The sequence below is a fragment of the Astatotilapia calliptera genome, chromosome 3 (assembly GCF_900246225.1).
Source record: "Astatotilapia calliptera chromosome 3, fAstCal1.2, whole genome shotgun sequence".
In the NCBI taxonomy this organism is placed as follows: Eukaryota; Metazoa; Chordata; class Actinopteri; order Cichliformes; family Cichlidae; genus Astatotilapia; species Astatotilapia calliptera.
In genome coordinates, this window is record NC_039304.1 from 8820270 (window position 1) to 8834314 (window position 14045).

A 14045-nucleotide genomic window follows, 5' to 3' on the forward strand; every position below is an offset into this window, starting at 1 on the left:
AAGGTCAGTAAACACAACCAGAATTCATACATAAGGCACACAGGATTATAAGGGGCACTGTCGATTTTCAGAAAAATCGAAGGATTGATTTTAAGTGTGCCGTATTTTCCAAAAAACACGGTAATAATGACGGCCCGCTAGCACGCTCTACCAAAAATAGTGCTTTGTTGTGTATCTGACGGACGAAAGCTAACCAGTCCCACACCACTGAAGTTGCAGCATTTTTACAAACCAATTCTGGTTCATCCGTTTCATTCAACGATCCACTTTCACTCTTCTCATTCTCCATCGCTGCCGTGCTTTTTCCTCCATGTGCGTATGAAAACAAAGGCACTGCGCATGCGTATTTTTATCCATATTCTATCCGATATTTCATTTTCTTATCGTTGCCCGTGAACGGTATGATATGACCCAGCCCTAGTTCTGACAATATGAGGCATGCTTTCAGGAAATGTGTGTAATAAAATTGGGAAAAACTGTAATGTCAAAAAACATTTTCAGTGAAGACTGCTTCCTATATCACCCCCTCTAAAAATCCCCTTTTCTTAAGGGTAGAACATGATTTCTCACTCTCTGTCTCTAAAAAAATCAGAGACAGTAGCAGTATTAGTACTAATATTGTGCATCACACAGGCTTGAAGAGTGGTCACTCTCCTGACATGCAAATGGTGAAAACATGTCACATAAACATGTCACAGTCTTAATTGCAAATTAAAAATGTTGATAGGTAAAATATCTTTTAAAAAGAAGTTTAAAATTTTGGCACAGACAGAGTTTATTAATATCACAATGGGGAAATTCACATATTACAGCAGCACAAGGATCAGCAAGAAAAAATGAATCAGAAATATATTAGAAAAATACAAAAATAAATAAATTGCAAAAATAGTAAAATAGTTATTTCTAATAATCTCCTTGTAAAATGGTTGTTATTTACAGCAGATACACTCAGAGAATTTTGGCCAGTCAGTATAAAGCTGACTGTAATTCCGGATCAGTTCATGCACTAATTTTAAATGCAGTGTGGGGACACATTTGACTTGCCTTCAGCTCCCCCCATTCTCCCCCATTGCCCTCTGTTGTTACAAATGCACCGGTTTAATTAAGACTAAACTTGCCACATTATGAAATATCATTATTTTATGATGTTTATAAAAATGATGACTGTCATAAACCTTTATTACCTCCTCTGTCATGGTTATAAATCATTGATTTGACATAAAGTAGGAGGGTATCTCTAAACCATCTTGGCTTACAAAGAAGCTTACAGACTATTGACAGCCAAATGTTGCAGAACCCAACCCAAACTCAAATAAAATTGTTTCAAGTCCGAGATATTATTTTTGTTTTTTTTCTTTTTCTTCTTCTGTTTTCCTATTGTACCAGTTTCTCAGGAAGACCAAAGCATCCTACAGTATGGGCAGTAACACTATCCAACTTTGGCATATATTATTTGGAGGCTTCCTTTTATAGCAATAAACCAAAATGAATTCACATTATGTCTTCTGTACACTAGAAAAACAGGAAGAAGGATATAAATTGGTTTACCTGCTGTTAAATGATTTTTTGAGACTTTTTTCTGCCTGACCTTTTGTGATTTGTTTCCAGGGAGCAGGAATATCAGCAGGTATTGCATTAAATTTTTCAGCAAAATCATTGTTGTACTTTGCCATCACATATTTCCAGTAGTCTGATGCCTCAAGACTAACATCTGGAGGGATTTTCCAGTCTGGGTAAATTTCCTTGTAATACTTATAAGGGTGATATTTATGGTTTGTAGCACTGCAACGAAACTGCTGGTCACTGATCACAAGAGAAGAGCATATGTCAGTGATCCGTTTTTGCGTATTTGGCCAACTGAAACCTCCCAGACCTCGAGGCTGATGCAGTGAAGCAAAGTGCTCAGTATGTGCTCTTCCTCCTGCATCACAGGGAGCTTTGCAGAATGGACACTGTTTGCCACAACCAACCAATTTGTTGAAAAGCTCATTCTGGGGCTGCACATGGAGATGCTGTAGTTTCATTTCGGTATTTACATTTTTAAACTTCATTCTCAGATCTTGTGCCATCTCATTCACAGACACTGTGAGCCAGTGAGCAAACTGCTCTTTGTCAGCATTGTTCAGTATGTTCAAGATCATCCTGGGAAAGGACCAGTTTATGACCAAGTTCTTTACAAATATCTTCAACAAATGTCTTCAAATCATCACTCTTTCCTGTTTTTGCCTTGTTGATTGCATCATTTATGCTTCTGATACATGACTGAAGATGTTGGTCCTCAAACTCGGATACTGTCACAGTTGAGAAATGCTCCACTATTTGGTTTAGTGTCCATGTCTTGACATACTTCTCATATGAAGCAACATAGCTCATATAATTTTCGAAATCATCTTTTGAAAGTAAATCCAGTAAAACTGAATACTGGAAGGACATTCGTGTGCTGAACTGCTCACATGTCAGCATTTCACCAGTGATATCAGGTCCCAGGGATCGACTGATAAAATCTTCAACAGCAGGCTTCAAACATTGGTTGGTGAATTCTTCTGCCTTCTTCTGACACTGGTCTTGTTCATGGAACACATCAATGAAATCATCACGAAACCTTTCCTTGTTTTTCATCAGACATCTGTAAGGATCATTTGCTTGGATGAAATCTTCGTGCATTTTCTGAAACTCTATGGCTGCAAATCCACAGATGTGCTGTTTCAGGGAAACTTCAAACTCAGTGTCTGTCTTAACATCTTGATTGCTTTGTAATTTCTCATTAATGATGTGTAGGATCTCCTGGATGTAAGTATCTGAGTAGTTGTTTTTTCTTTTCACTTTTTCTCTCACAAACTGAGAGCAGTCATTGATGATGCTGTCAGCCAATTGTTGTACAGCCATTGCGTGATCATGAATGATGAACCACTTCCTGGGTTTGTGTTTACATCAGTTGTAGAATCCTTCAGGTGTATATTTGAAAGGCTCTTTTCCACAGTCTTGCAGATTGTTTTTATTTAATAATTCACATGCATGACTCCCCCTGTGTGAGAGATTTATTCTCAGGCAGTGAAATGTGCTGGTGAAGACATCTATGATCTTTTGTTCAGAAAAAGAACGTTTCTTTAGAGTTTCACTCCACATCTTGTGAAATTCTTTGTCCAGCTCTTCATCACTCATCTGTACAATTTTCTTTCTGAACTTATCTATTAACACATGAACTACCTTTTCAATCTCTTTTTTATAGTTCTCTTTGATTTTATCAATTTCTTTCATTCCCTGTCTGATTTCTGCTGCCATCATGAGTAGATTAAAAACAGATCTCTCCATTTCATGCCGAAGGCTCTTTGCACTGTTTAATTCCTCTTTGTATCCTTCAACCAGATAAACATGTGGCTCTGTTTGCTTGAAATACTGTGTCAGATTTTCTAGAAGCTTTATCTCCCATGTGGACAGCACTGTGGAGGCTTCACCTTTCAAACATTTGAGAAATTCTCTCATGCCAGAAGATTCAGATTTTACAGCAAATGTACCAAAATTGGAAATTCTTGTTTCTGCAGTTGTTACCCAGGTGTACATTTCTTTTTTGAATTCCCACTCCCATTTGTTGAATTCTGTGCAGAGTCTCATGTATGCATCAGCTACGAGGCTGTTTCTGAAGCTGAAGATGAAGTTTTCATGCTTTACTGCAGTCCAGAGACTTGTCACCCACTCTTTAAACTCAGAGATATCATTAGCAGATGACTCACAGTTTCTCAGCAGTTGGATGATGTGTTTTTTGAGCTCATACACAGCCTCACTGTACCCTATACTGACTGGTGCCATTGGTGGGTTTCCATTCCAGAGTCCAGGAATGTACCAGTTCCCAGTGTCTGGATTGTACTCCATCACATCAGTGAAGCTCTTGTTCTCCTCTTTCTTTTCCATTTTGGCTGCTGCCTGGGTCATCTCATTCAACTGTTCCAGGAGCAGTTTCCTGTCTCGTGAGTTCTTCTCATGGGCTGAAACATCGGACACATTCTGGTGAACAAACACACATTTTGGCTTTTTGCCCACCTCCTTCATCCTGAGAAAAGCATGCACAACTATTTGTAGGATGTCCTTCATTTCAGTTGAATTCTCCATTGCAACATTGACAATGGTGACGTCACTCAGCCCCACAACAAGTGTTGCAAGCTCATTGTCGTGCTCATAGCTGTTGTCTAGTTGTGCAAGTTCTGGTGACTTTAAGCCCTCAGTGTCAATGATCAGCATGAAGTCACAGTTTAGGACTTTTTTCATGTCTTCATTGATTTTGATGAGCAGCATAAAGGCACCTCGAGTACATCGACCACTGCTGACTGCAAACTGCACTCCAAACATGGTGTTAAGGAGAGTGGACTTTCCTGTGCCCTGAACTCCAATAACTGTGACTACCAGGATCTTTCTGTTTGGAGACACCAAGTCACTGAGCTGAGAGAGAACATCACTCACCCATCTGAGAGGGATGTTGGATGCATCTCCATCTACAAGCTCAAGAGGAAATCCATCAAGCAACAACTCTGCACACAGTTTGGGCAGATGCTGCAACTGTTGACGTGATGGATCTGTTTGTGGAAGGGACAGTGAGGCTTCATAGATCTGACCCATTTCACAGAAGAAGTGTTCAGTCCCCAGTGAGCTGTTGGAAATTTGTCTGTCAATTTCTTTGATCTCCTCTTTGTTCTCAGAGTTCTTGCATTTTTCTTTATATTTCTCCTGAAGTTCAGAAACTTTTACACGAGACACGTTATCCAGGTTCATTCGCATCCATTTCAAGAAATAAAACCTCTCTGTTCCTGGGCGTGATATTGCATTAATGAAGAATGTCATAACTGTTGACATGTCATAAGAGTTTTGTTTTTTTCGTAGTTCTTTTTTCCTTTTCTGAAGTTCGCTTTTGTAATCTTTTATATTTCTAGACCCGATATGTTGAAGTCGAAATTCTTCCTTCTCTAAGCAGGTCAGTTCTTTCCATATTTCACCTTGCTGTGGAAGCTGATCTTCTTTGTATTTATGGATGTCTTGAATTTCAGCAGTGATGGCATCTGCATTTTTCTTTGCAGTCTGGCACTCTGGAGAGTCTTCATCAACCAGGATTCCCAGTTCGTGGGCAATGTCTGCCATCTGCTCTATTGTCATCTTCATCTTTGAGTTCTCAACTATATCTCTGAGTGTTTGTCTCAGACTTTTCACAAAGTCTACATCATTTTTTTGTTTTGTCTTAATAATGATGTTGTTTTTGGTCAAGCCCAACATCAGCACTAGTTTTTTAAAAGCATCTGTACTGTTGTGCTTGCTCACATTATTACTCACTAAAAAGATCTGTGCCTTGTGCACTTGGTAAGTAGACTGAATTCAGATTCAGAGCCTAAATGGTCAAAGAACACAAAAACTGCTGCAGATGTCTGACACAGAAAGGAGTATTGTGTTTGAAAGCTTGCAATGTCCCCATGAAGGTTAGCTACAGCCACTGGCTGACTGAAAATATCAATGTTTGTGTTTCCACCAGGAAGATACCAAGTAATTTCAGTCAGTCCGTTGGATATTCTTCTTGGACTGTCACCACACTCCATGTTGCGATGAACAAAGGTGTCATGGTACTGCTGAGAATTGCTCAGAAGCTTATTGAGAATCTCTGACTTGGACAAGGAGCACTCACCCAGTCTGACAAAAGAGATCATTGGAAGTTCAGACAGAACGATTCTGTCTTCAATGAAGCCCTTAGACTCTGACAGAGACTGAGGTCTGTACTTTTTAACAATGTCTCTCATGGCCCACAGCATGAGTGTGCACTGATTGGTGTCACAATTTGGAAGCAGCAGAAGAACAGAGAACTGACACATGGACATTTTTAGTGCCATTTCCTGCTGCAGAAAACCATCAGAACACAGAAAGAGAGCAGTGATTATATCAAGAGGGTTCACCTTGTCATCTGCGTTTGGACTGTTAAATAGATTTTCAAAGAATAACTTTGCATTCCCTGATGTATTGTCACTGCATGAATGACAAACTGAGGTATATGTCACATTCCTTGCTATCACATTAACCATCAAGAGTTTCCTTAGAAAATACCAAGGAAGGTCTGATTTCTGATTCCCGGGTTCATCAATAAGAGTCTTCTCATCAATCTCAAGTATTTTTCTGAGCGATATCTTTTTTCTGTAGTACTGCTCCAAGCCCAGATCTTCCAATAACCTCGCCAGCTGTGTCTCTGTGGATAAAAAGATGGTTGTTATTTCTGGAAAAACAACCAAGTCAGCTACACTGGGATTGGTTTTATGTACTTTTTTTCTATTATATTTGAACACTCAAAGCGCTTTATACAACATGCCTCGTCAACACATATTTATACAAGCAGTGTTTTCTATACCTAAATGCATTCTGTCAAATCTTCACACTCTAATGAACAAAACAGAGAGCAACTTGGGTTTTATATTATGGGTTTAATATACTCTTTAAACCGTCAATCAAGTACTTTGAGTACAGTGAGCTTCACTTTTTCAAAGGCAAAAAGGGCATTCATTCTCAAAGAGTGTGTCTAATCATACATTTCAGTTTCACAGTTGCTACAATGAACAAACCCAGTTAAAACTTAACTAACTACTCTATCTACTGTCTACTCAGGTTTTACTGAATACACAGGTCAACAATTTTTTTTGTTTTTGTAATTATCAGAAACCACAACACACTTTTCTAAACCAGTTTTCATGCAGATTTCAGATGTGCTTTCAGATTTTTCAGTCACGTCAACTTTTTCAAAAATGAGTAATATTAATTTGCAATGGATTTGTGTGTGTTAGGCACACACTGACGCACACTGTGGCATAGATATAATGATCACTGTCAGTCAACTACCTCTGTGATTTGTTTGTGTATATTGCATTTGGATTGTCACAATACAGCATCCAGCAATAGTCAGCCATCATGCACTCATTCCGCTCCATTAACTGAATGTCCTGATGAAAACGCTCTCCCTCTTCATGACTCACCATGCCAAGATTTCTGGAAAGAACTTGAGGTGAGTGTTGGAAGTGTATGTTCAATTACATGCAACAGCCCAGTTTCTGGTAGGACTCAAGCAGATGCTGAACTCCTTTATTGTATGCAGGAGACTTGTGGATGCCCAGAAAGTTTTCACAGAGCCACTACAAATTTGGGTGTTGGGAGAGTTTGTTTGAAGCCTTCATCCTGCAAAACAGACTTGTGGACCTATAAATATCCCTTCCTACATTTTTGCAGTGCTTATGTCTGACCAAGAAGCAGAAACTTGACACTGGTTTTTCATGGCTCATAGGCATCTTGTGGCTGTCAGTTAGGCTTGACATAATGTTCTGCAGTAGATCAGCTGTCCACAGCCAAAGGAATCTGCAGAATTTGGTAAATCCTCCTTCCATTCCCACCAACATACCAATCACCTTCAGATAACAACAGATGTTCCACTGATGAGTTTTATACGCAACTGACTCAAGCAGTGTCTTCATGTAGTCATAGGACTCCTTTAGATGAACAGAATGGGCATTTGGGACACTTGGTTTGGCTTTTCCACAAGCTTCTTTGTGAAGAATCAATAAAGAGATGACATTGAGCTAGAAAATGCTCTTGTGACAAACCGCTGGAGAGTCCATTGATGTCATGACAATAGCACAGTGAGCCGTGAGCAGTGAAGAATGCTGTCAAGTTATCACTTTGACTGAGTTACAGCAACACCCTTGGCCAGCAAATGCTTTTGCTTAAGCCTCAAAGCAAGAAGTTCTGCTTTGTCTTTCATCAGATTTTGATCACAAACAACTATCAGCTCTACTTGTGTCAAAGTCTCTTGTTTGTAAATCTACATCGGGGACCTAATCAGGAACTGATGACCCTGGACTTTAACCAGATGCACCTTGACCGTGTTCCTCGTCACCTTCTACAGAAGCTACTCCATCATGTGGTGGTACAGAAACAGGCAATGAGTCATTATGAAGAACAGGCCTTATTGCAGAATCCAGGCTGCAATATACAATTTTGTTCTTATTTTTGGCTGAGAATCCTGTTGTATTCACACGGCAAAACTGGCAATCAATGAGATAATTCCTGCCACACCACCAGGATCAACCCGTTCTCACTCCCAAAGCGTAACATTTTACGCTAGGTGACAAATCGTCACCATATTACGTTTTCGGCTACCCACCACGTTACTAAATGACGACCTCGGAAAAAGAGGAAATATGAGAACCGTCTGGACTGAACCTACACATGTTCGCTCTTTTTCTTCAAATCGCTTAGAAACACGCTATTTAACATCATTAAAGTCCTGTTTAAGGTCAGGAATAAGGTTATGGTCAGGGCTAGGGATAAGGTTAGGTTTAGGGCTGGAATACAGGGCTGGAACGTCTACTACCGCGGGAGCGTCATTGCACTGGATTCCAGCCATAACCCGCCGCGTACCATAAGAACGCCGAAGGTCTCCTTTCGCGTTCCTCAGGAACGCCGCGGGACGTGACAAAACGTCGACATGTTACGCCTCGGGAGTGAGAACGCTCTGCCAGGATTGCAGCTGGCATTGCTGCCATTCAGTGATTTAGCCAATCACGCAATCCATTGGAACAACTGTTGCAGATGACATGTGGAGCCCAAGATTGATCCTGGTCCCCCAGCGGACAGCCAAAGTACAATTTGTGTATCTTCTTGTATGTCTGTGATAATTGGGCAATGTTGTGCTGTCATTGTGAATCAACCACACACATAACAGAATCTGTCTGGATGATTAATTTTTAGGCATGTTAACAACTGAAATCAATCACAATTAATGCCGTCTGTAAAATAAATCTGTTAAATCTGGTAATTAGGCTAATTATACCAACTATCATGCAATATATAACTAGCTTCATCACTAACCTGCACATGCTGGGGAAAACTAAACACAGATTTAAAATTAACATGAAAAACACTGTAAAACCCACACAAATTTATCTGTGATGATTTTGTTGACCTGTGTTATTAGCTTGGTTGGGTGCTGGTCAAACCCAAACACAAGGAGGTGCACATGTTCAGTGATATTATTTGTGAATAGTCTGTTGACCTTTCATACACTGCACAACATGTGTTTACATGCAAAATCACCATCAGATTTTTATGATGTATTTTTGATGTATTGGCCAATTATCACCATGCACATGTTGATCACTCATATTCCAAATCAACAGGTTTGTGCTAATATACAGCCTGAATACAGCCACACCTCCATTTCTCTGTACAGGGAAATACATTTACCTCGAGGTGAAGTTATAAGATTGGTTACTGAGCAATAAGCAAGACGCCTGTACTTTAAGGCAAAAAGGAAGGAGAAAGTTCCACTGAAGAAACCTAGGTTTCCAAAGTCCAAGAAGGAAGTCAAAAAAGGCTAATAATTATTATTATTGTTATCATCATCATTATTATTATTATTATAATGGAAGTTGTAAGATTTAAAATCATTTGAAATTTGAAACCATTTACATAAAGCTTTTTCTTTTTTCTTTTTTCTTTACACTGTGCGCGTTGCGTCCATGTATTGGTAATTGAATTTTGTGAATTTTTAATCTTTTGGAGGCTATTTTTCTTTCTTTTACTTACTGCAGCTGGTCATGATGTAACTCTCCAGTTCACCAGCAGGAGTATCCAAATGCTGAGGCACCAACTCACTGCTGATATGAAACGATGTTGTCTTCATGCAGCAAGAAGGAACTGTGATAATGATAATTGAAATATTGATGATATTAGTAATGTTTTTTACTCATCACTTGATATTATGAAATTTTAGTGTTGAGCAATGAAAAGCATAAATCAGATTTTTACCTCCTGTAACAATGTGGTGACAGGTCTTGCAGGTAGAGCACGGTGCTAATGGAGGGTCATTTACTTCCTCACAGTACAGCTCAAAAACTGAGTCCTCATCATTGATTATCTTTTGACAAATCATTTGAAACACACACACATATAATATATATTATTACACAGAGATTATGAAATGAGGACATCTTTTTCATTTATTTTACCTCCATCGCTTTTAGAGACTCTGTAGTCAGCTGTTGTTCCAGATTTAATTCAGCTTCTCTCTGTTGACAGTAAAGATAGCCAAGTATTAAATGTTTTATGCCCAAAGACTATTTCTCACATTTTGAAAAAGAAGAAAAGGAAACTGTGTTGTCTTCTCCTTTAATTAAAAAAAAACAAAAAAAAAAAACAACTGCCATTATAACACTGAACATGGTTTTCAGGTTCCTGTGCAGCTCTGGGCTCCAAAAGCTGTGGGCCTGCATTTCTGCACACATTAGTCTAACACACCATTTCATGATGTATGATAGACTGTCTTCACTACTTTTCTCTAACTATCTTTTTCTATTAAGATAATTTCCATTTCGTCAATTTAATTGCAAGTTTTAAAAAAAGCATTCAGATTTACAGTTGAATAATTGAAAATGTAAAAAAATGAAATTGATGTCAATAAAAGAAAACGAAAATAAAAGATGATGTTTAAACGTTTTAATTTAAAAAATGTCAGTATTTTTTCTTTTATTCATTGGTGCTGGAAAATCCTGGATTTATTTTTTATTTTTTTTTACCAGTTTTGATCTTACCTTATATGCACATAACATCACAATTTAAAGCAAATTTTAGACTTTCCTGTAAACTTACCTTTATAAAGCAGATGTGCGCTTGGTAAACATGATATGTTGTAAAACAGTTTTCTTTCTATAGTATTTGTAGTAAAATTGATCTCTAAATGCTGTAGACAAATGTCTTTCTCAAGGGAAGAAAAGCAAGAATGCAGTCGAGGATCATGCAACCCTTTTAAACTGCTGGGTGAACACTTTCAGTTTCACTTAGGATCAGCTGATTCATTGTAAAACCTTTCACAGTAAACTTCCTTAGCTCATTTACTGCAAAGTTGTCTGTTGTGTTGCAGTTTAAAGACATGAAATATGTGAAATACATTTATTATATATATAATTATAAACTTCAGGGTTAATTTCACAGACGAAAGTAAGAATTACAATAATTTCAGATTTCCACAAACACACTTTTATTAAAGTAGCATGATCTAACTGAGGTGTGGAAGACAAAACATTTATAGCATTCAGGTCTCTTGTATTGAATACTTTTATTGTTTTTATAACATTATTGTTATTATTTTATGACAGGATTATGATAATGAGCAGCTCCACATTGAATTCAAGATGACCTGCTGATGGGAAAGAAAGTAATTAAAGTGAATTTGGTTGTTAGTGTCTTACAGGCTGGTCTGAATATTTCATAAACTGCTGATCGGTCTTGATTTCTGCTGTGTCATTTAGATGTTAGGGTCAGAACTTAGCACAAAATGACATGGAAGCCTAGATCCATCCTGCCTTGTATCAACAGTTCATGCTGCTGTTGCTGATGTACTTTATATCACTGAGGACCATCTGAGCAGTTATTTAAATGCCGTTGCCTGTCTGAGTGTTGCTGCTGACCATCTCCACCCCTTTATGAACACAGTGCACCCACCTTCAGACAGATGTTTCTAGCAGGATAAAGTTCCATGTCCCAAAGTTTAAATCATCTCAAACTGGTATAATGAACATTAAAAGGAGTTCACTGAACTTAAATGGCCTCCACAGCCACCAGATCTCAAAACAATAGGGTTCCTGTAAAAGTCTGCAGCAACTGTGTGATGCTTTGCTATTTTACTCATTACCCATCATGACGCATTACACTGCTGGGGTAATGTTACTAATTATTTTATTTTATGTTTAAGATTTAGTAATTTGCAGCTGTGGGTGGACAGTGTCTGCAGACTGGAAACAAAAAGATCAAAAGAGGAAAAGGTTCTTTACGTCTTCACTGACGAGAGACGTCTGAGAGACTCTTACAGTTATTATTATTATTATCATTACTTGATTTTATTCCTAAAAATATGAATTGTTAGGTACCGTCTGCTCTACCTGAATGTAGCTTATAATAAAAAGCACTTAGATTGCTCAGTTAGAGTCCATTTACCAGTTCGGCATCCCAGGTGTTGGTGAGTGAGCTGGGTGAAGTAGCTAAGAATGCAATGCACACATGTGTGGGTTCACTTACACAATGGCTACAAGTAGAGGAAAGTCATAACTTAAATCTGCTGATAACATTGATTGAAGTCATCATCCCTCCCTGATTCTTTAAGGTCTTTATGCGTGTGCTTTCAGTCTTCACGTGTCAAGTAGTTGACACAGATTTACTCTGACATCCAGGAAATGCCGACAGCGAGGAAACAGCCGAACCAACAAATGAACAAATTCTTCCTTCTCTTATTTTTCAGTTCATGCATCCTTGATTTCTTTGCTCTCATTTCCTTGAACCTATCAGTATATCTTAGCTCCTCCCACCAGAGAAGTGAGCAAGTGAAGCGAGAAAAACATGTAGAGCGGAGCTAAGAGGCTTTTAACAATATCAGACATCCTTGCTTTAGTCGTTTTAAAGCAATGCCAGTTAAATATAGCACATCCATTGTTTCGTTACAGCAGACTACTACTAAAGTATTTGGCTGGGTCCTTGTGATGAGTGAGACTTTTAAGTCTGTGCCAGAGACAGAATAATTCTCTCACCCAGGATATACTGAATGCAATTTAACAGTTAAGTTAACACATAAACAAATTTTTCCCCCTCTTTTTTATTTTTCTTGGTTTCTACATCCTTGATTCCTTTGCTCTTATTTCCCCAATCATCAAATTGCAGCTCAGTCCCTCACACATGACAGGTGAGCAGACAAGGTGAAGAAGACATGAAGAGAAAGGAGCTAAGACAACATATATTCATGCCTCTGAGCCATTGAAGCAAAGTCAGTTAAAAATTATGTTTGGCACAGATGCTGCTGTCCATTGTTTTGTTGCAGCACACTAACAACATAAGCAAACTGCTTTTATATTTAACCACTTTTCTGTTTAATTACATTTTAAATAATAATAATAATAATAATAATAATAATAACAATAACAATAGTGTTTATTTTGTTAAAAAATGTATTTAAAAACAGGTTTTGTTGTGAAAGCTATAATCTAGATTAGTGGCCTGTTAAATGGTTAAAGTCTAGGTTGGCTTTATACTTGAGAATAAAGTCCTTGTCCTTCTAAAGAATTAAGTTAAATTCCAGAGTTGAATCGTAAGAAACATTATGTTACATATAAACCCTGCCATATGTTAGATCTGGGGCCTGTTCTTCGTACCGCGCTAAGTGAGTTAGCTGGATGAGATTGTTGACGATTTCGCGTGATCCTGGATCGTTCGGTTCCCCGAAGCCCATCCGGGACTTGCTGTCATAGCAACAGAGCCGTAAGCGTAAACCTGCTGGGGAGCAGGTTTACTTTATGTAAACAGGATTAGATCGCGGCCACGCAGGTATGCCCGCGTCATTCATACGAAAGCAACAGCGATATTCCACCACTGTTTCACCATAAATAAATAACATCAATGTAACTAAAGATAATGCAGCACTTGATCCTTTTATTGATGTCACACAGATACATACAGGTCATTTCCTAAAAAAGGGAAATGTACTATTAACATTCTATTACATGTATGTGATTATTACAGATTTAATTCATATTTCAGAGTAGCAATTGTAAATTACTTCGTGTAATCAAGATGAGAGACCACGGCTATAAAAGCGAAGGTGGATTTGGGAAGTCTGTTGCAGCCATGTCCTGTCCGTATACGCGAGCCACCCATTGCGGAAGGTGCAAGATTGATAAGGAGAGTCCTCAGAATTCAGCGTATATTGCGGGACAGACAGGATCCTTTAGCTCAGCGCGACAGTGTGCTCATAGAGAGATATCGATTTTCCCGTGAGGATATTATTTACTTAACCAACTTGTTGACGAGGGGGTGCAGGACCACCACCTGTCTTTTTTTGCTCTGCCCTTTTCTTGGTTGCTGTTATAAACAAACAGATTATTCCAGGGTCTCTTTCCAAGAGACTAAAAGCAATATAAGTGATAAATTCTGTAGAACATTCTTATATTTCACTTTAACCTGTTCCCATGTTCTAGTGGGTCCTGTCGTGG

At 38.4% G+C, this 14045-nt stretch overlaps 1 protein-coding gene across 1 annotated transcript; it reads right to left on the reverse strand.

Annotated features, from left to right (window-relative positions):
- Nucleotides 1–2278: 2278 nt before the first annotated feature.
- Nucleotides 2279–6383, reverse strand: LOC113012225 (up-regulator of cell proliferation-like). The gene is given in 5 exon segments (XM_026152296.1): nucleotides 2279–2346; nucleotides 2454–2700; nucleotides 3208–5357; nucleotides 5360–6214; nucleotides 6374–6383. Coding segments are annotated over 5 exon segments (3330 nt in total).
- Between the last annotated feature and the right edge of the window lie 7662 nt (nucleotides 6384–14045).